Below are 20816 nucleotides of genomic sequence, written 5' to 3' on the forward strand. Positions count from 1 at the left end.
ACAAAGAATTTTTTCTCTAAAATTGTTTTTTTTTAATAATATTTATAAACAACAATGTAGTTATAAAATATAAATATTACACTCGTCTTTAATTTTACAAATTGAACAATTCTGGTTTATGTTTTAAAATACATTGAAACCATTATTAGGAAGAAAATGTTTGCAAAGTGAAAATGATTAATATTAATTAGTATTTTATTTTACAAATGAAATTATAAAACATAACGATTACATATATTAACTCAATTGTATATTTTTCATTGCATAAAAATAATATTAACAATATCAGATATGGCAACTTAATATGTATATGTAAATGTCTCTTATAATTAAATATATAATGTTTATATGTAAACATATAAAAGAATTACAGATCTTGGAATCATCACAGTATGAAGATTTCCATAATTACCATATCTTAATAGAGGTAGATTATGTTATGATATTGATAAAAATGAGCCCCATTCAGAATAAAAACTTATGTTTTAGTAAAAGTTAAACTCCATATCAAAATTGAACATAACACAAATACCACTTATTAATCTTAATCTGATCATTTGCAGGAACTTTAGTCAAAGGAAGACTTATAAATCTATTTATAAAATTAATATCTGGTGACTCACCTTGAATATTCAGTGATAACATAGTATTTTGTTGTTGACCACGATAAAATAAAATTTGTAGAAATTGACAATAGTCGGTATTATATTTTCGTATATACGTAGACATATATTTATTTCAGATAAATATATTTTCTTTGTAACATTCCTTCAACAAATAAATTATAAGCCATTTGTTATTCAGTGGAAGGAATAGTATCGCAAAATTTATATAATTTCCTATCACAAATATATAATATCATAAAATCTTTCCGTAATGAGAATTCTATCTCCCTTTTATAATTCTTTTTATAATTAATCGACATTATTGCTTTCTTCAATTTTCATTTTGCCATCAACATTGTTAACGGCTATACTGATTTAAATCTTATTAATTTAATTCATGTTGATGTTGCCACTACATGTTATTACGACTAGTATGGCAGTATCGTCATTATCATAATGCAGCTGGACCAACTCTTGAATTTGTATTGGTAGAAGGTACAGGACTTCCATGTATTTCCAAATCAAATTCTGAATTTGATATACTGTTTCTCATTACTCGATTCAAACGATTGCCATTTGCGTTTACTTCAACAGATCTCCCGCACGCACGTTGTGCTTCTTGCCGAATAATTGTTTCATTAGTTATATACGCTTCACGTCGAATTCTGTCGCGTAATTTTGGATTCATATCAGGAATGCACCATCGTATTAGTATCATTACGAGAGCAACGATGTTCTGTAAACGATGAATTTAATTAATTTTATATAATAAAATGCCCAATACACACGCACTTTCGAAAACTGAATTATAAATGGTAAATTATTAGAATTACATAACATTGACATAAATAAATAAGTAGTGAGATATATGCACCTCGAAAACGACAATGAAAGCTAATCTAGCTGCTAATACATGCCAGAACATAATTGTATATTGATATTTATTTGGAGAGTTTGGTGGTTCTCTGTAATCTGGATATCTGCATATATCTATTTGATGATGAGCGGATAAGGAAGTCGGCGCCGTCCCATTTCTTAGTTCACTTGTATTGAACTTTGACAGCGAATGGTCTAGAAAACCTTCTAACGAATAATTATCGGAAACAGTAATTCGATATACTAATCTTGGTATAAAATTCGATGTAAAAGCTATAATGAATGCCTGAAACATATTAGTTACATATACGTTTGTGTATTGTATTACCTGCAATACAGTATTGTTAAATATTTAAACCTACATTAGTTATAACAGCGAGCTTGGAGATGAAATCGAGAATACGATACCATACACCTATATCTATAACCCGTTGTCCAACTGGTCTTCTGTACATTATCAACAATTTTTTTGCATCAAGACGCATCTCAAAAACGTTATTCAATAGTGCAAAAAATGGTGCCAATGGAAATGCAGCAACGAAAATGGTAACAAATCCATATTGTAATACTAGAATACATAGAAATTATTAAAAATCAGTTAGAATTCTAAAAATAAAAAATTATAATAAACTTCATGTAATTACCCATTTCCAAATATTCTGGAAATAAACTTCTTGGACCCCATTCTACTAATTTATAGTCTTTGATCCACTGGAGATACTTTCTAGAATTATTTTTTCTTTCGCCATTGATCATACTCATTCCAACATGTACTTTCAATGTGTTTAACCATTTAAAAAACAACGGATATAGCATTTCTAATATCGTGTTCATTGCTTGTTTGCCAATCATAATAATACTTAATTGTATACATAATTCCATAAGGCAGCCACCGGGGCCACATTCTTCTTGCCGATAATCGAAAAATCGATTGTAACCACCGGGATATCCAACAAACTTTCCTTTGAAAAATGCTATATAAAATATGGAAGCGTAATAATTTACGAATTCAAGTAGATATATTTTTAACGTTAAACTATCGTCGAATTCAGTTTGTGTACGAAGCAATTCGATCTGTAAAATTAATGAAACTCATTACAAAAGAAAATAAAACAAAAACATGTAAATTAAAAATCCATCTTCATTCGAAATACCTCTGTTAAATATTCAGCCAACCAAACGTAGATCCAATTGAAGACAATAATGCAACATAAATTGATGCTTGCTGCAGTAGCTGTTGTAAAGAGTATTGCATAACTAGTTACCATAGGTTGTCCATAAACACTTAACGCAGTTAACACAGACATTCTATACAGAACAACTCCCAACACAGCGGCCATCGCTATTGCAATCTATAACATGAAATACACTTTTAATTTGAATTATCGTAAAATACAGTATATAATATCTAAAACTAGCATACCAACAATAAAACAACTGAAAAACTAAGGATCGTTGCTGGTACTCTCATTTTCCAAAAAGGCACCTGCGGTTCTTCAGTATTTGTAATAATATTAAGGGACTTCTTCTTTATATGGGCTAAACGTGCTAAGTACTGAGGTCGAGGATGTTCCTCTTGAGCATCTAAACCAGTCAGGTCCCATCTATGCGTTATTTCAGCCGAATATCTTTTCCATAATTCCAAAAATAATGTAGCTGATAAAAAGCATATAAAGTAAATAATTAAAGATCTAGATTTTAATATTAATAGTGATTGATATTTTACAATAATACATACCCCACAATGACATAAATATCGAAAAAAATACGGTAGATGGATTGTCAAATAAATATGTAATTCTTGAATGGAGACAAGTCTCTTTTAAATCCCAATAACTACACAATTTATCGCATAAAGGGCACATTAGGATAGTACCATTGCCATTGCAAACATCCTCACTTGGTTCATTATAGTACAAGGTCATACAACTATATATGAAGCAAAGAAGACCAACAATACTGGCTGGTATTAGCATATGCGTGTAAAATCCAAGCCAAGCAAAATAAAGTCCAATTTTTACACCAAAATATTCTTTAACATAATCTAAAGGTTGATAATGAAGACATTTCTTTAAACTGGCCCATTCAGTGTATAAAAGATATCTCATAGATTCTGGTGATTGTAGGTCTCCCTAAAAAAAAATTAGTTGAAAATAGACATTTAAACAAATAAAAATTTAAAGACATGCCATGAAGTATACGGCGTTGCTTAGTGACGTCATTCGACGGCATTATTACCGCCGCATATTAATAGTATACCCTGCTGAGTACCCTGGTATGAGTATAAAAAGGTAAAGTAAGGTTTATGAAGGTACAGGTACAATACAATGCCCAATCACTGGGGATGCAAGTTTCTCACACCCATATTATCCCCAAAATAACAATTTACTTTTATGACACTTTTATGATTTCCGCACGTGCGAAGAAAAATGGTCATTGTACAATTATTGATGGTCATATAACCGTATCCTAACTATCGCAATAAACGCATGAAAGCGGATTAGGACAAGATACGGAAATCCTATAATAACCATTTAAATGGACATTTAAAGGGACATTTAAATGGACATTTAACACGTTGAGCCCGGTGTCGGTCCCTAGGGACCTTCTCCTCTTATTCTCGCGTGAATATTGACAAATGCTTGCTCGTTGCCGGCCAAACGGAAAACACAGTAATATCGATGCCGGGCTCAACGTGTTAAATGGCCATTTAAATCGTGAATTGTTTGAATGTGATATTTTTCAAATTAAGCGATGTATTTTATGTAAAAACTAAAAGAATTCAACTTACATCGTGTAGTGGATAAGCAGCTACATATGTCTTGCCTGAAATTAGTCTTTCTATTCCAAATGCAAAATCATCATTCATGGACTCTGTAAATCTTGTTCTGTCTAAAATAAACTGTACTATTCTAGCTCGTGTGGCGGCAGTAAAAAAATTAGGTGCATCTATGTCGAATAAATATTCTTTATCGCGGCTGTAAACCGCTGAAAAGTTGTGTTTTATTTTTGGGAAAATAGTTTGATCAACATAATATTTACTCATAATTCTTTTGAATAAAGAATTGACTTCATTGATCAATGTATTGCTACGATTCTCAGGAATTCTCAAATTACTTAATTCCTTCATTGGCAGTCTAAGCTTTAATATTTCAGCATACCGTCTTAACACTTCTCTTGGTGCATGTATTTTTATAAAATTGAGACCATTTGGTTCTGCATTCTCATATTCCATTTCCAAACCTTCTATTTCCAAGTTTTTTTCAAACACCTAGAAATTGATAATAAGTACAATGTTGACTGTGATGCATTTAATTGAAATTGAACTTACCCGTCTATATTCCACACTACGATGTGATTGAGCTTCAGTACTATATTCATCCCAAACAAGAACAAAGTCAATTGTTCGAATTTCATCTTGAAAATATAAACTAAAGCCTATTTTAGAATTTGGAACCTATAAATATGTTAAATTAATTCTTTATAATTCTGAACATAGTTTTGATGTTCTGGTACATAAAAACTTACAAATTCATTGTCATTGTCGTATTGTCGAAACTCTTCCATTGATATTGCACTCTGCATGCTGTCTGTACTAATAATGCTTTCATCAACGTTTAAGGTACTGCGAACACTTTGATACAAAGTTTGTGCAGATCCTACACTGAAGTTATTTGGTATCCAAGGTATGGTAACTTCTTCATCCTCTTCTTCCATTTTAATTCAATAGATCAGTACTCAAATAATCCTAATTATTTGACTCAAACAACGTATACTACATGCAACCCAAATAAACAGGATTTGTGCAATTAAAAAATATAAGTATTATACGCAAACCTGTTTTTGTAATTTTTTAACTAAGCCTTCGTAGCAAATTATATGAAAATAGCTAGTAAATATGCGATGGGAACTAAAGATAAATTATTATTAAACAAATAAACTAGTAGCAATAATAGCTATTAGCTAAACTCTGCAAACTAAACAGAATTATAAAAAATATCAGAATAATGTACATAACACAAAATTAAAAAAAGAGCAATATAGTGATATAACAAAATTATTTCTTTATTTCTACTTTTATGCTATAACAAACTTTAAATGTAAAATATTCTTACAGAAGTTTCGTCGAATGCTCATTGAAAAATCTGTATGTACTGCCGGATGTTGTTAAGATATGGAGCAGGAAATTATTTTACATCCGTCCTTGCATTGGAGATCCATCTCGCGTACACATTTAACAATTTAATCCTTCTTCTACGCGTACTATAACACGTGTTTTAATTGAATTGTGTTATTTTATTTTTCCACCCATACTATTCATTCACTGTACAAGCGCATGGTCCAGGGTACAAAAATGAATAAATAAAGCATGATGTGATGCATACGTCATATATGTACCTACGAATTGCAATAACATATAAAATTAGAAGACAATATATGTATGTCTCTCAATGATCACGTGGGCATTCAAATTGACACCATCATAATAAAGCCACATACATGTGTAATACGTTGTGATAGTTCTAAGCAGGTGCTTTACTAATGACAAATATACCATCAAATTGACAAAGATATAGGGCAATGGTATTTTCAATGTGATACAATTTAAAGGATGATCGCTTCGTCCCGACAAAGGAAAATTAAACCATCATCATAAGGAAGCATAGATACATATGTATACATATTGTTCCCCATCGACGTTTTCAACAACACAAGAAAAAATCTCTGCTCTCTATGATATAATTTTCCAAAACAAAACACTTTCTTTTGTTTTATTTCACGCAATTCAAATTACATAATCGTCACACGAGGTAAGTAGTTGCCAGCCAATGAGGATGAAGACAAAATATACAATAATGGAAGCTACCGTACTGAATTAAATGAAAACTTTGTTTACTTTCTGCATTTTCTATGACGTAGAATTAGGTACAGATATTTTATGTATCTAGTACATATTATTTTATGTAGAAGTATGTATTACATAAATTATCTCAGTCAGCTAACTCTGCTTGCTTAAAGGGGGCAGGTCGGTTGCACTCATAATAAATGCGACAACGCTACAAGTTTGACCTGGATTTGGCATCTATTTGACTGGACAAGACGTTGATGCCAAATCCATGTGATGAACAGAATTATATGCCTAGGTCCCTTTTTTGCATAAATGCGTACTGTCAAATTCATAACAAATTGCTTAATGGGAAAGTATAATCAAATAAAAATATTTATGTGAAAGTTTTATGTAATCGCAAAATTGGTCTATAATGGAAATATTACTACATTTTATCTTTTGATTATTACAAACACAAATACTTTATTTTTTTATAAAAAGTTAGTAGTACAAAATTATTCTTTGGTTTTATTACAAAGATTTTTTTCGTTTCAACAGGTGTAGGTAATATCAATCCAATAATGTTCATTAAATACATAGATGGTAATATAAATTATAGTTTATAATTATACCAATTATGTATGAATCCATATAACCATAATATATTTAAAATTTCCTATACATTACTTAAATGTTAAATTATCATTTTTCTTAATCCGATTGGAATTAATGTATTTCCTATTATGTACAGTTATTAATAATAATCTATTATAATACAGATCATACTTCTTGCATAACTAAGGAATTGAGCTCGTCTTCTCCTGGGCACAAGACTGAATCAATATTATAAAAAGCGGCATGTAAAGTTATTAAAAACCAGGATACACCTAAAACACAATTAATACATTTATTAAATATTCAATAAGGATTTCTATTTAAACATTTCTTTTTTATTTACCAAGGACCCAAAAGAGTGCTGCACCAGCTCCTACTAGGTAAAATATTGGTAATGAACAAATTCCAACTAAACTGTATACCTGAGCCAATGTTAGTTTATGATTAAATATCATAAGTTCTTGTTTAGCATGGCGCTGTGAAACTTTATAACATGTTCCAAGAGATGCTGCAACAGCGAGCAGCAAAAGTGGTGATGTTATCCTAATATTAAGATAATATTATTTTCACGATAACATTACTTAATAATGAAATAGAAAAATATAAACTATGTCTTACAAGCAATATATAACTAGTCCAATGAACACGAATAGATAGTTGCTCTGGAAGTATTCAATATTTCTCACAATTCTTTTACTTAATCTTGGTAAACTTGGAGGAGGCCTAAAGTTGCTTGTGTTGATAAATAAAGACCATGGCCTGACATTAGCTTTCCGATGTTCAATCCATTCATGAGCTTGTGGGTATCCAATATTGCTAAGTGGCAACTGTGGTATTTGTAGAAAATCAAGCCTAAACATTGAAATACCATAATTTTCTGAAATGTCTACAATATGATTACTTTAATCCTAACATCGATTGCATGTTTTATACTCAGTCTTCCATATGTATAAAAACCATATTGTTCTTCAAAGATACGATTTATTAATTAAAGCTTGGCATGACAAAATTTAGGTTCCCGAAGCGTTAACGTGACACATTGTTGAAGCAGTGACAACGTGGTGATTCATTTCTTTGTAGGTTAGTAAACAACTGAAAGTTCATAAAATCATTATGCTTTTATTACCCGCTGCCAGATTTTTGTTTCTGTTGGGGCATTTGCATGTCACCAGCGATCTCGATTTCCACGTCTGCCATTCTCTCTTTTACTGTTTAAATCTTTCAAAAATGATTACCGTGTGACAAAGAAGCAACCAGAAGCTACTACTACATACAACTATCTTTTATCTTCTGTTTTGCTTGTTTTTTTTTTCACGTGAAGCCTCGCATCCCCACCGCGTGGCGTTCAGGCGTCTGCAGCCTCGTTTTAGAAGAAGAAGAAACTCGTCGTAAGCTGTCAGCTTGTGCTGTAAAATGGCGGCCGGGCTCAGGGTGGGGGAAATTGTCGTGGTCAAAGTTCACGTTACACGTAGTTACACAGTACATAATGCAAACATCGTGGAATTGAACAGGTCACAGGACTGAAGCGACAACTATCAAATTTATTGCACTAACTTTTACATTATGAAATAAGTAAATTTTGGGGTTAATAATTACGTATATAGTATGAAAAGATACGATGATAGTTGTTACTTCATTCCCATGATGTTTGCAACGTGTACAATGGACCGCGAACGCTATCCCTACTATCACTTTACCCAGAGCTTGGTCGCCATTTCCCAGCACGTTCTGACAGTAGGTAAGGCTGGGTAAGGCAGTAGGCTGTAAAATTCCCACATATCGCACATCGAACCACTATGTTACCCCCACCATCGACAGTCGCTAACGCTAACACATCTACGCGTTTACGCGTACAAACGCTACAGGTTGCAGCTGCTCGATAAAAATTCTTTCACTGCCTCCTTCGTAAAACTTCTTTCACGAAAAGGACTCTTTGTCCGGTTAAGGTAAAAGACGCAAAAGATTTTTCCTTGTTCACGTATGCTCGGATGCCTTTATTCGGGCAACCGTAAAAAAGAAAATTTTTCCTTGACTTTTTTCGGATGTGTTACACATATGCATTGCATGCTAATTTTTTTTTCTATATAAAATAGACGCTACATTTAAATTGAACCTACAGTGTTTTTCATAAGGAAACCGGAACACATCATTTTTTTGTCTGGCTTTCCTAAATTTTATTATCTTCGAGAAGCAATATAAGTATTGTAATTCTATTTAGTATCTAAATTCTTCGAACGAGGTACGTGTATTAATTTAAATTAATTTTATGAATAAGACTTTTGGGAATAAGAATGTTAAGAACATCATAGGCTTTAATATTTAATGAATTTTATGCAATAATCTTTTAGTTGACTGTATTTTTCATGTTAATTGATGAAAATTAATAGAATATAACACATAGTTTTACATATTACAGGAATATAAATGTTTTAAATGGTGAATGAGGTCATCGTTGTAAAGACAGGATTTGTTTGCATCGGTTCTCCGTCAGGAGATCATCATCGCTTATTTTAAAGCGTCCTTCGATCCCAGGTGAAAACTTTCGAAGACATAAAGCGTGACACAAAGTTTTTAGAATTTCTCTGCGAATGGCCCTCTCCCTTGAAATGTGTGTGCAGATGACGCTACTATGTTCGACCATTGCGAGTAATTGCAGCCAATAGGAGAGCACGTTATATCGGATTCTACATCCTCCCATTTCAAACGTGGTCTGTAAGAGGCTGGCCGAAATTTCCCAAGTAACATCGGGCCACCCGCCATAACGAACATAGCGTGGTACCAGCGATTGTTTGAATGAACGTGCTTCGAACGTAATTGACAAGATATTTCTAGTACTGATTTCAGTTTAGTGTACATAGTGCACACGAGACAGTAGCATTAACAAGAACTTAATGGTGACATTTTGAAGACATGGAAATCGCACAGAAGTTGCATTTCGAAGCATGCGACATTCGTGACGAAGAGCTGAATATCAGCTGTCGTACGAACAGCTCCGGTTGTGATGTTGATGATATTTTAAATTCTTCTGCTGATGATCTTGGATGTTCGCCACTTCAACCAAGGAAATTATCGTTCAGTAATACCATGGATTGTAGTGACTGTGAAAGTAACAGCAATCAAAACGTGCTAACCAACAACAACAAGACACCGGTCAGCAACGTGACAGGCTAGTAGTAGTTTTCGAATTTTTTTGCACTTTTCAAATTGTTTTTCTGAGCTCTTTCGATTGACATTTGTATGTTTAAGAAGCACCTTTTAATAGTAGTCATATTTAATTTCTAAGAAATTTTCAATTAAAGCTTATAACCCAGTTCCAAAAATTTCGAAATTCTGATACATTTCGTGATGTGTGTTATAACTGTTATGAAGTATGAATTTATTTTTTGCAATTCTTTATACAGTGAGGAGCAATAGTAATCACACATCTCCTAAAACGCTATAACTTTCTTAAAACTGGTCTAAGTAACTTCAATTTTTTTATAAATGTAAAAAAAGGGATTAATTCATTGTACGATCATTAAAATACATTTTTTCTCATTTTACTAGTATTTGGAATGAAAAGATATAAAAATAGAAATTTTCTGCATGCATATAAATTACCAAAAAATAGCAAATACATTTTTCAAATTTTTTATTGTAGCCATATACCATTTTAAAAGATGTGTGATCACTTTTGCTCTTCACTAGAGTTTTTATTATCTTAAATAAAATTTTTGTATGTATGGATGTTGTTAATATGGTACAAGGATTATTTGTTTGATGCGTGATGATTGTGCTACATGTTTTACTTTGGATGCTTTATGTACTGATCTTTGGATTTTCTGTTACTATTAGTTATAAGTAAATTTATCTGTTTTAAATAGTAATGATTATGCATGGTGTGGGAAAATTGATATTATCATTTGACAGTTGTTTTACATCATGCATATGTACTTGTATTGGCTTGAGGTATGCTTGATAAGTAGTCAGTAAATATGATTAGACTGTGTACTGATGTTATCTCAGAAACATTTTCTGTTTTCACACTTTTTATCATTAATATTTTATGATTATGATAAAATACGGCTATAAACTATTATCATATATTCCAATGTTTGCACTATATTAATTATTTTATAATATTTAGTCCTTTAAGTGAAAATGCCAAGTCCTGTACACAAACATTTTCTATGCGAAACTTAAATTTAACAATTTGAACTATATGAATTTCTTAAAAATATTGATAACAAAATTGTTATTATATTTACACATTCTTTTGTCTTTTTCTCTATCTATAATTGTATCATTGTAGTTACAATGAGTTATCAGGAAATAAACAATATTAAAAAGGAATTTCAGTGGCCTATAGATTATAAAACATATTTAAAAAAATGAAATACGTAATAAATAAAACAGAATATATATAAAATAATATATATCAAATAAAACAAATATTTTGGTTTTATTTTATAACTTCTCACATGGAGTTGCACTAAATTAAACTGTCTTCAAACACATGCTACAATGAGTTATCAGAAAATAAACAATATTAAAAAGGAATTTCAGTGGCCTATAGATTATAAAACATATTTAAGAAAATGAAATACGTAGTAAATAAAACAGAATATATATAAAATAATATATATCAAATAAAACAAATATTTTGGTTTTATTTTATGATAACTTCTCACATGAAGTTGCACTAAATTAAACTGTCTTCAAACACATGCTACAATGAGTTATCAGAAAATAAACAATATTAAAAAGGAATTTCAGTGGCCTATAGATTATAAAACATATTTAAAAAAATGAAATACGTAGTAAATAAAACAGAATATATATAAAATAATATATATCAAATAAAACAAATATTTTGGTTTTATTTTATGATAACTTCTCACATGGAGTTGCACTAAATTAAACTGTCTTCAAACATATGCTTTCTTACAAATAAATTCTAAGGTAAGAGGTTAATAAGATTTCTGCTTACATTACATTTGCATGCATTTTTATTTTGTTGAATGATATCATACCTATTATTCAGACTGACTACATTTTTTTGGCCTTAATCTTTATTTGGCCATAATCTAATGATTTTTGGAGATGTCAACTTTAATTTTTCTTGTACTAAGAAAATTTTTGTTGAATATAGATGAATTTGTGATATAAGTAATGGTAAAAAGAATATATTTCTCTTATCAATACTTATATTTCTAAAGAAAGCACGATTAAGGTACTATTCAATTTTACACCTATTTAATGAAGTAATTTGCAACGTGTTAAAATTTAAATATTTGTGATTGTAGGAACATCAAGGATCAGGATTCCCTCTCGTGAGAATGGAAATTCACAAAAACTGTCATTGGCATGCAGTCCACCTTATAAACGTGTTAGAGCCTTACGATTATTTGATTCTCCTGCTACACCTAAGACCTTAATGGAGAAGAGTGCAATGCATACTCCATTTCCTTCCAAGTGTACTAGATTATTTACATTAGAGAAACCAAGACCCTGTAGCTATCAAACCAAAACTGACAAACCAGCAGCTAATGTAAATCCTTTTACTCCAAATGGAATGTTGTTAACTGCAAGGAAGCGTACTAGATCCAAACGTAGTCTCAATGGGTTCGTATACAATTACAAGTAGTAACAAGTACAAATAATTAGTAGTTTAATTAATAGGCTTTAGTTAAATTTTATGTGTACAAATAATTTATCATTTTCTTTACTTTTGTTTTTTCTAATTATAGCTCACCTGATATTCAAATTACCAAGTTTGAGCTCGTCGATTCTGACGACTCTGATAACGAGATAGAGCAAGCAACGAAACGGGTAGCATTACAAGATTCTAATATTCCTAGATACCATCAGGAATTCCACGAACTTGGTTTAATTGGTATTGGGGAATTCGGATCGGTTTATAAATGCATCAATCGACTAGATGGATGCACGTACGCTATTAAAAAAAGTATTAAGCCTGTTGCTGGAAGTATTAACGAGAAAAATGCTTTAAACGAAGTTTACGCGCATGCTGTGCTTGGTAAACATCAACATGTTGTACGGTATTATTCGGCATGGGCGGAAGATAACCATATGATTATCCAAAACGAGTATTGTAATGGTGGTAGTTTAGCGGACGCCATTGCCAATTTACAAAAAGAAAATAAGCATTTCACGGAAGCAGAAATGCGACAACTTTTATTACATGTTGCCGAAGGTTTAAGATATATTCATAGTATGCAGTTAGTACACATGGACATCAAACCTGGGAACATATTCATATCAAAAGAAAAGAGGCTACTTGCGGTTAATTACGACTCAGCGGACGATGGATTTGACGAAGAAGAAACCGTTGAAGAAGAAATTACATATAAGATAGGCGATTTAGGTCATGTTACATCTGTTAATAACCCCCAAGTCGAAGAAGGGGATTGTAGATATTTGCCAACCGAAATTTTACGAGAAGATTTTAGCCATTTATCAAAAGCTGATACCTTTGCATTAGGACTAACTGTTTATGAAGCAGGTGGTGGTGGTCCATTGCCTAAAAATGGACCGGATTGGCATGATATTAGGAACGGAAATTTAAAAGAATTACCACATTATAGTCGTGATCTCAACGATTTGCTTAAAGTAAGTAAATATATTAAAATATTCAATACTTTTTATTCCAGATTTATATTTTATCGAAGTTTACAGAAACAAATTGGTAATTGCATGCAACAGGACGATCCTTACCGATTTCAATGGCATCCAAAAACATGTTGACAAGGTCACCATTTTGAACAACTTTTTGACGTACGCGTAACTAATGCTCGTTTTTAGTTTCCGAGTTATTCACGAAAATATATTTTGTCTAAAATATATAAATTTCCTGTTTACAACATGAATGTTGTCACTCTGCAGCTTTTTACAATTCATATTACACACTTCTGACACTATTTACACGCAAAGTTAATTTATGATTAGGTCTGCATGGGGGCGGAAAGGACCGGTCCGACTAAACATGTTCAAATTTGTGCGAGATGCAGAATATTGCAAACAGTCTCCGCCCCCTCCGCCCCCTTACGGACTTAACGGCAACGAATTTCAATTATATCTTCTTTTTGAAATTGTGAATAACTATCTTACAACACAAACCTAATGAAAATTCGTTTAAATAATGAATAAGGATTAAGTATCTTTTATTTGTATCGTTATTTAAATAATTTTTTATCTAAACACTGCCGCACTCTGATATACGGGAATATTAGATATGCGGCGGTCGCTGCTTCACACACACAAGTTGACACGGCATACACATATTTATATATGCATAATTTTTCGTGAATATCTCAGAAACTAGAAGCAAACGGCAGTAGCATGTACAGGAAAAAGTTGTTCAGAATGATGACCTTAACAAGATATTACAATGTCATTGAAATCGGTGAGAATCGCTCTGTTGTATACAATTACCAGGAAGTTTATTAATATATTACAATTTTAGTTAATGATACATCCGAATCCTGAAATGAGGCCTTCAGCGGTGTGCCTCATTCAACACAGAGTATTGTGTCCATTCGGAAATAAAACAAAAGCTCAACTTAGACGAGAGTTGAACGCGGAGAAACTTAAAAATGAAATTTTATCGAAACAGCTCCAAGAAGCTGCAAAATGCTTAAAAACCATAGCTCCAAATGTGGCAGCCATTAATAATACATTGAACGCTGGTGGAGGCTACAAGTTGAGACCAACACCAACAAGGACTTCGAATCGGGTTTTGGGTAAAAAGGTCAATCGAAGTAACAGCACTACAAATTTTTAATTCTGTGTTATATTTCTGCTGGACTAAACGAGGGAAACGGGCGAGGTAAAGGTGCTTAAGGAACATATGATTCTTTTAAGTGCCTTGATATTGTGATATGAATTAACCGTAATATGTAAGTGAAAATATTGATCGATATTTGATAATACAGAAACGAAATGTACAGAGTGAAATTGCGTAATTGTCATGGGTAAATTTTCTTGCCTCGATGAAGGTATTGAATTTAGTGCTTCTAATTCATAGGTGGGTAATATAGTAATTTGATACTGTTATTCTATAACAGTAAGTATGTTGTGTTCGATTTCTTATGCGTCAGACAAGAAGTAGATATTAAAATGTTTTAAAAAATCTATTTCTTTATACAAAATAAGACTAATTTTACTTGCATAGTTCATTATGTGCCTTCAATGTTCTTGTTACAATTTTTATTGCTTTACTTTGCACGATTTCTACACACAAATTCATTTTACAGTATTTCTTTGCCGTCTGATCAGCAGTATTATGAAATGATTGTGTGATATTTGTTCTTTCCATTCTTATTCGAGAAGTACTATAAGGAATAATTTGAAGTACTAACTAGTAGACTGCAACAAATTATTTGCTACGTACATTGTATTTTTTATATAGATGTTTACATATAGTAATAGTTCAGTATTGTATATCGTCTAATTACTAATTGGTTAATTATTGGTACGTCTGTATTACCCATCTTTTGTTATTTTGGCAAAATGTTCAGTTGTATAAGTTTTCTTTTTGTCCATAATCAGATCATCCACGGATAGATAAAAACGTGTTCTTTTAAATGTATGTATCATTTCATATTATACATTTTTCAAGCATGTATTTCATAATAATATTTAAAATTGTCTAGTTTTCAATTTAAGAACTTAACGCTATTTTGTAACGATTGTACAATATAAATTCTTAGTCACGCGGAGTAAATACTGACTACATCTTTTTCCAAAATTGATTGTTACATCTCTAGAACTTCATCCAAGCATACTTCCTAACCCTAAGAATGCAATTTCACTTTGTATATACTTTATAAAAAGAAACTACTCTTAAAATCGTAACTGATTAAAGAGTACCACTCTACACATAAAATGTTTTAAGTTTAAATTATTTTTATAATATTTTTTTGTAGCCCTATATTGTCTTTGGCATGCTTTCGAATTCGTATTATACAATTTTCTCTCGTGTTTTTTTTATATCTATTAAATAAATACTGATGTATAGTAAAACCCGTTTTAGTATAGATGCTACTACTACAATTAGATGTTCTTTATTTTATTTACTAATATAAAATTATGAAAAATAATGGTTTCGTTTCAGTTATTAAATATGTAATCGATTTCAAAAGTATTGCATATTGGACAAACAATTCTTGAAATTTTCTACTTCAGGTTTTTCTTGTAACAAAGCTTCGTTTTTTTTTTGTTTCTTGATCAGGAATGTCAAAGTTGTTTATCAGAATATTATGAAGATTTGTATCATATAAACGCGTTTCTTGAATGTCCTTGTTCCTTAGTGTGCCATCAGATTGATGTCTCACATGTAAAATCACTTGCTTTATAGTTAATAAAAAAGGATCAAAGTCTTTGTACCTTAATTTAACGTTCTCGTATCACTTAGCATGCTAATATGTGATCTTTTTATATTTGCATTACTGAAGCATTTTGATATTTATATTTTAAAAAAAAGGAAAGAATATAGCATGTGTAATGCATTGCATTACTGTTTACAAAGTGAATAATTGAACAGAAGATCTGGGCAAACTAGTTTTAGTATCTTTAGTATGTTGTTGTAGTTTGTGGTACAAACTACGTATTTATTTGTCGTAAGAATTTGCTTCCTTAAACTAGGCCTATAGAAAATTTTCTTGTTACATCCAAGTGTTAGAAGTAATGCGATCATAATGTTAATTCCCTGAGTCTCGTAATTTATGTGTAACCTCGTTTACAAACCAATGTTATTGTATTTAGTCATAGACTGCGCTATGTATAAAAGTTAACCAAGTTTTCGTAGGAAAGAGGAATATGTATAATCGATAATGAATCGGTTTAAGCTTCTATCTGTGTGTGCGTGTGTGTGCCAAAATGGGTGGACCCCAACTTATGGCAGTAAAATATGTGGTAAAGTGCCACAATAACATACACTGTGAACTGTTGCTTCATTAATCTTATTATTATTATTATTATTATTATATTATTAATATTATTATAATAAATGATAATTAACACCCAACTTTCTATAGTTATTCATTTCTTAGGAAGATAATACATTGACTTAAGATATTCATTCATTCATTCATTTTTCAATGTTAATGAAGTCATAATTTTAAAAAATTTCGCATGTGAGCTGGTTTTGGTGTGATAAAAAGGGAATGAACCATTCAGGAATACAATATTTTAATCATGGAATCGTTAAAGGTATTGTTTATTTTTAATAATATTTATTTGTAAATCAAGTATAAAATAATGTTTGCCTTTACTATTTATTCGTAATAATTAAATTATGTTTTGAGATAAAGTACTTATAAGGTCTTATACATAAATTATTAAAATGTTGAATCTAATACGTCGTGTTTTGTTTGCAAAATTATAAATGATAACTTCGCTAGCATTATATATAGTTTTTTTTATCATTTTTATAAGAAAAATGTTGATTTGAATCACGCATGCGTGATAAAGTGAAAATTTACAGTACATATATGCAATACTGTTTCCTTGTTTACTCATGTATGACTGTGATGCAGTGAAGTCAGACGCATTGCTTGTATGCAATCAGTCGAAATACAACAAGAGGAAAATTAATTGTTGTGTATTATTACGTGTATTTTCGGAAAATAGTAATGAATAATAATGAATGTACATCTCAAATTTATTTCTTGTAATAATTAAATTTACATTTCTCTTTTTTTGTAGAATATTCAAATTCTAACATCTGTCAGTGAAAAACAACGTGTAAATACATGTAACATTTATATTTTATCGATTTTAAATAAACTTCAACTGGCACAAAGCACCCTTAATTTTATCATTTTTTGCAATTGCATATAATTATGAGAGAAGTGAAATGAATCTCGATTTAGTTTGTGAATAAAGTCACAATTATATTTCAGCACATGCTGTTTCACAATTTTATGCATTAGAAATTCTACAAATAATGCTTTTACTCAAGTGCATCTATCTATTCTGTAATTTGTACTTAATCCATTACTAGGACTATTCAATGAAGTATTTTTGCTAATATTGTAGTGGTAAATATTTTAGTACAGATATGTTTGTAAGAGAATGATTTTAGATACTATACCATAATGTTATTATAAGATGAAGATGAATAATGACATATGTTTAGTTCATTTAATCATACAATTTTAAGCATGTTATAATAGGATTACGTAGAATTATAGTATGTCATCCAAGCCTGCACGCACAGAATCGTTTAAAGGAGACTGCATGAAACATTCCTACAGAGGATCCAGAAAAAAATGCTGTGTTTGGCTGAACTTGTTTGTAGGCCTAACAATATAGTTTTTATGCAAATGGTTCGAACCTTTTTTTATTCATATTAATATTATTCATTATAGAAATCATATTTCATCAATATTTGCCTTCTTAGTTAAATACGAATAGTATTATAATGATAATAAAATGTTCTGTGTATTGCAGGTATGTCGTAAATTAAATAATAATGTATTTAAAACTTTCACAAGAAGGTCAACAAAAAAAAAGGCACAATGAACTTTTATATCGATATGGATATTTTTTGTCAATGCTGTTATGTATGATATTTGCATCTATTAGACCACATTTGGGTAAAACAAATGGTACTTGCCATTGAAATACATCTATTTCTATTTATATTAGAACTTTATAATGTTATATATTACAGGGGTTTTTAATGGGAATATAATAATTCGATATTTTGCTGTGCCTTTAACATACCTAGAAGCAGGGTTGATATGTGATCCTAAATCACTATACTTAACATTAAGCAATGCGCCTCTTTTGATATTTACAATGACTTTTATTTATGTGTTAATGCCCTTTTTGATGAGATTGGGAGTGTGCCTATTAACTTATGCAAATGTCAACATGTGGCTACTGAAAGGAATGGAAGTAAATAAACAAAAATATTCTTTTACTAGTATTGCATTATATTCAATTTAAAATATATAGATTATTATGAATTTTTATTTTCAGGTACTTTACTGTATGCCACCTCCATTTAATACAAGCATTGTTCTATGTCGACTAGCACAAGCAGACTTATCAACAAGTATTGTAATAACTTTAGTTTCTCATTTTGGAGGGTTGTTTATCTCTCCTGTACTATTGTACTTTGTGGTAAGTTCAACATTTCTGTTTGCACTGATTACTTAAGTGAAAAATGTTATTCCCATTACAGCTGGGAGCATCTACGCCTCCCTTGGTTGGTGTTAATGTCAAAGAAACTATTTACAGTACAATTATACCATTAGCCATCGGTATTTTAGTCCAAGTATATATTTTAAAATATGATTTCTGTTTCAAAATTAAATCTCCATGGTTTTCTCAAGGATTGTTATTGGCTACAGCATATCACTGGTTCTGTGATGCTGTTTCAGTGGATGCGTCATCTCTGCAAGCCATTGATGTGTTATTATGCATTGTAATTGGTGAGTTTGCTAATATTTGTAATATGTTTTTTTATGTATACAAGATAATTATTCAATGTCAAATGTTGTGAACAGTGCTGTATAATTCTGTTGCATGATCTTATTTAATTAACATTTAATGAAGTATTGTTGGGAAGGTGTTTTAAACTAACTTTAGAATTCTTTTTACTTTACTTCGACAATGTTACTTTAATACAATAACTTTGTTTCAACAATGTTCAAAAATTTATAAACAAAAAGAAAGTTAAAAATAATTTCAATAGTTTTGATTATTTAATATAGAAAATTAATTTCTTATTATATTATCTGATATAGAAGTTTAATAATTTCTTATCCAGTATGAAATAGTCACAGTAACTAACAGTATACTACATGCATGTATTTCCCAGTTCATTATAGTGTTAGTATTTTTTATGTTCAAGCTTGCGTGGGACAACTATTTGTTAGCTGCTTGTGTTGGATATTGTGCTCTCGATGGTTACCACGGGACATCTTACTAGCTGCGCTTTTTACGAGTACTCACAAGTCGGTTGGTCTTGGCAGCTGGATTTTACGTGGTGCTTACCATGGTTCAGCTCATGGTCCAGCAGTAAACTTACCATTGTCTATTCTACCAGTTGCACAATTATTGTTAGGTAGTTTGTTAGCTAGTTGGTTGTCCCCATAATATGTTATGTGGGTAATATAAATAACTTCATGTCCATTTCTTTTAATTGTTTTTTGTTAAAATTGAGTGCATGTTCTGTATTTAGTTTTTGACGTTTTAATTAATATTTTAGTTGGTGTGTAACTATATTATTCTTAGAATCAGTATTAAAAGTAAACGTTATTTCTTATAGCAGTTTCAAATTGAAGACATTTAGTGTTAGTAAACCATGAACGTAAGAAACAAAATTTTGAACAAAGCATTAACAGAACTTTTATGAAATAATTTCTGTTTATTTCTGTTTAATATAACAAATAAATCTTTTGAATTTCATTTATACAGAGTTTCTTCAAAATACAGATTCATAGCATCCAATATTATAAAAAAAGTTATATCTCCGTAATTTAATTTATTACACTGCACAGTTGCCTTAGAAGCTAGTATCAAAAATTTTAATTGAACAAGACAACACAAGAATTCTTACTAAAATAGATCAAGATTTTAAAGTCTTTGAAAAGTGGAACACTTAACAGAATACTGGGTAGGTGTTTACTCCAAGTTATTTTCAAAATGTATCAAATAAGTTTATTCATATGTATAACGAAATGCCGAAGGCGTTAAAACATAGTCTGTGATTTTCTTTTCTCTACGATTCACATAAAAATGTGTTACGTGTCACGGTTATTGCAAAATTGAATACTTACCTTGGAAACTAATTTAAGAATTTTTATGTTACAACTATATGTATATCATTTTGCTCAGTGTATATTAAAACAACTAGCGTAAAATTATGCACGAATAAG

At 30.7% G+C, this 20816-nt stretch overlaps 4 protein-coding genes across 12 annotated transcripts; 2 read left to right on the top strand and 2 right to left on the bottom strand.

The window, feature by feature from the left end:
• Window positions 1-177: 177 nt before the first annotated feature.
• Window positions 178-6220, bottom strand: Subdued (anoctamin 1). 5 transcript variants are annotated; one of them, XM_078194168.1, is made up of 12 exons: window positions 5982-6220; window positions 5597-5879; window positions 5010-5188; window positions 4813-4938; window positions 4273-4752; window positions 3220-3613; window positions 2905-3137; window positions 2636-2833; window positions 2126-2555; window positions 1844-2049; window positions 1480-1767; window positions 178-1341 (listed from the first exon to the last, which is right to left on the bottom strand). In XM_078194168.1, exons 3-12 carry the CDS (start codon window positions 5064-5066, stop codon window positions 1057-1059), a joined length of 2697 nt encoding a protein of 898 aa, XP_078050294.1. In that variant the 5' UTR covers window positions 5067-5188; window positions 5597-5879; window positions 5982-6220; the 3' UTR covers window positions 178-1056. The 5 variants fall into 5 exon arrangements, with proteins under 5 accessions (XP_078050294.1, XP_078050293.1, XP_078050290.1 ...); XM_078194167.1 differs by having other exon boundaries at window positions 5010-5191; XM_078194164.1 differs by having other exon boundaries at window positions 5010-5256.
• Window positions 6221-6784: 564 nt separating this feature from the next.
• LOC144477346 (prenylated Rab acceptor protein 1-like) lies at window positions 6785-8639 on the bottom strand. Its single transcript, XM_078195045.1, has 5 exons — window positions 8622-8639; window positions 8051-8330; window positions 7543-7776; window positions 7268-7467; window positions 6785-7196 (listed from the first exon to the last, which is right to left on the bottom strand). The coding sequence occupies exons 2-5, from the start codon at window positions 8119-8121 to the stop codon at window positions 7090-7092; spliced, it is 612 nt and encodes a 203-aa protein (XP_078051171.1). The 5' UTR covers window positions 8122-8330; window positions 8622-8639; the 3' UTR covers window positions 6785-7089.
• A 126-nt stretch (window positions 8640-8765) lies between these two features.
• LOC144477344 (wee1-like protein kinase 1-A) lies at window positions 8766-16951 on the top strand. Of its 2 annotated transcripts, none has more exons than XM_078195038.1 (5): window positions 8766-8870; window positions 9341-10090; window positions 12210-12528; window positions 12654-13536; window positions 14390-16951. In XM_078195038.1, the coding sequence occupies exons 2-5, from the start codon at window positions 9835-9837 to the stop codon at window positions 14705-14707; spliced, it is 1776 nt and encodes a 591-aa protein (XP_078051164.1). In that variant the 5' UTR covers window positions 8766-8870; window positions 9341-9834; the 3' UTR covers window positions 14708-16951. The 2 variants fall into 2 exon arrangements, with proteins under 2 accessions (XP_078051164.1, XP_078051165.1); XM_078195039.1 differs by having other exon boundaries at window positions 8779-9163.
• Window positions 16952-17315: 364 nt separating this feature from the next.
• LOC144477345 (sodium/bile acid cotransporter 7) lies at window positions 17316-20350 on the top strand. Of its 4 annotated transcripts, none has more exons than XM_078195044.1 (6): window positions 17316-18254; window positions 18379-18536; window positions 18602-18828; window positions 18913-19056; window positions 19118-19367; window positions 19773-20001. In XM_078195044.1, exons 2-6 carry the CDS (start codon window positions 18401-18403, stop codon window positions 19865-19867), a joined length of 852 nt encoding a protein of 283 aa, XP_078051170.1. In that variant the 5' UTR covers window positions 17316-18254; window positions 18379-18400; the 3' UTR covers window positions 19868-20001. The 4 variants fall into 4 exon arrangements, with proteins under 4 accessions (XP_078051170.1, XP_078051168.1, XP_078051167.1 ...); XM_078195042.1 differs by having other exon boundaries at window positions 17320-18254; window positions 18379-18524; window positions 19790-20350; XM_078195041.1 differs by having other exon boundaries at window positions 17322-17670; window positions 19790-20350.
• The last annotated feature ends 466 nt before the right edge of the window (window positions 20351-20816 follow it).

Source organism: Augochlora pura, chromosome 11 (assembly GCF_028453695.1).
Source record: "Augochlora pura isolate Apur16 chromosome 11, APUR_v2.2.1, whole genome shotgun sequence".
Classification (NCBI taxonomy): domain Eukaryota; kingdom Metazoa; phylum Arthropoda; class Insecta; order Hymenoptera; family Halictidae; genus Augochlora; species Augochlora pura.

What these genes read in the sequence shown, in the direction of transcription:
- LOC144477344 (XM_078195038.1), top strand. Translation starts at nt 9,835, where the DNA reads ATGGAAATCGCACAGAAGTTGCATTTCGAAGCATGCGACATTCGTGAC. An exon ending in ACCGGTCAGCAACGTGACAG is followed by an intron (nt 10,091 to 12,209) that starts GCTAGTAGTAGT and finishes TTGTGATTGTAG; the next exon opens with GAACATCAAGGATCAGGATT. An exon ending in ATCTCAACGATTTGCTTAAA is followed by an intron (nt 13,537 to 14,389) that starts GTAAGTAAATAT and finishes TTACAATTTTAG; the next exon opens with TTAATGATACATCCGAATCC.
- Subdued (XM_078194164.1), bottom strand. Translation starts at nt 5,198, where the DNA reads ATGGAAGAAGAGGATGAAGAAGTTACCATACCTTGGATACCAAATAAC. An exon ending in GTAGTGTGGAATATAGACGG is followed by an intron (nt 4,753 to 4,812) that starts GTAAGTTCAATT and finishes ATCAATTTCTAG; the next exon opens with GTGTTTGAAAAAAACTTGGA. An exon ending in TCCAGAATATTTGGAAATGG is followed by an intron (nt 2,050 to 2,125) that starts GTAATTACATGA and finishes TATGTATTCTAG; the next exon opens with TATTACAATATGGATTTGTT.
- LOC144477345 (XM_078195041.1), top strand. Translation starts at nt 18,401, where the DNA reads ATGTATTTAAAACTTTCACAAGAAGGTCAACAAAAAAAAAGGCACAAT. An exon ending in GGCTACTGAAAGGAATGGAA is followed by an intron (nt 18,829 to 18,912) that starts GTAAATAAACAA and finishes TTTTATTTTCAG; the next exon opens with GTACTTTACTGTATGCCACC. An exon ending in CTGTACTATTGTACTTTGTG is followed by an intron (nt 19,057 to 19,117) that starts GTAAGTTCAACA and finishes TTCCCATTACAG; the next exon opens with CTGGGAGCATCTACGCCTCC.
- LOC144477346 (XM_078195045.1), bottom strand. Translation starts at nt 8,121, where the DNA reads ATGGCAGACGTGGAAATCGAGATCGCTGGTGACATGCAAATGCCCCAA. An exon ending in AAACAAAAATCTGGCAGCGG is followed by an intron (nt 7,777 to 8,050) that starts GTAATAAAAGCA and finishes TTCAATGTTTAG; the next exon opens with GCTTGATTTTCTACAAATAC. An exon ending in AGCACTCTTTTGGGTCCTTG is followed by an intron (nt 7,197 to 7,267) that starts GTAAATAAAAAA and finishes ATTGTGTTTTAG; the next exon opens with GTGTATCCTGGTTTTTAATA.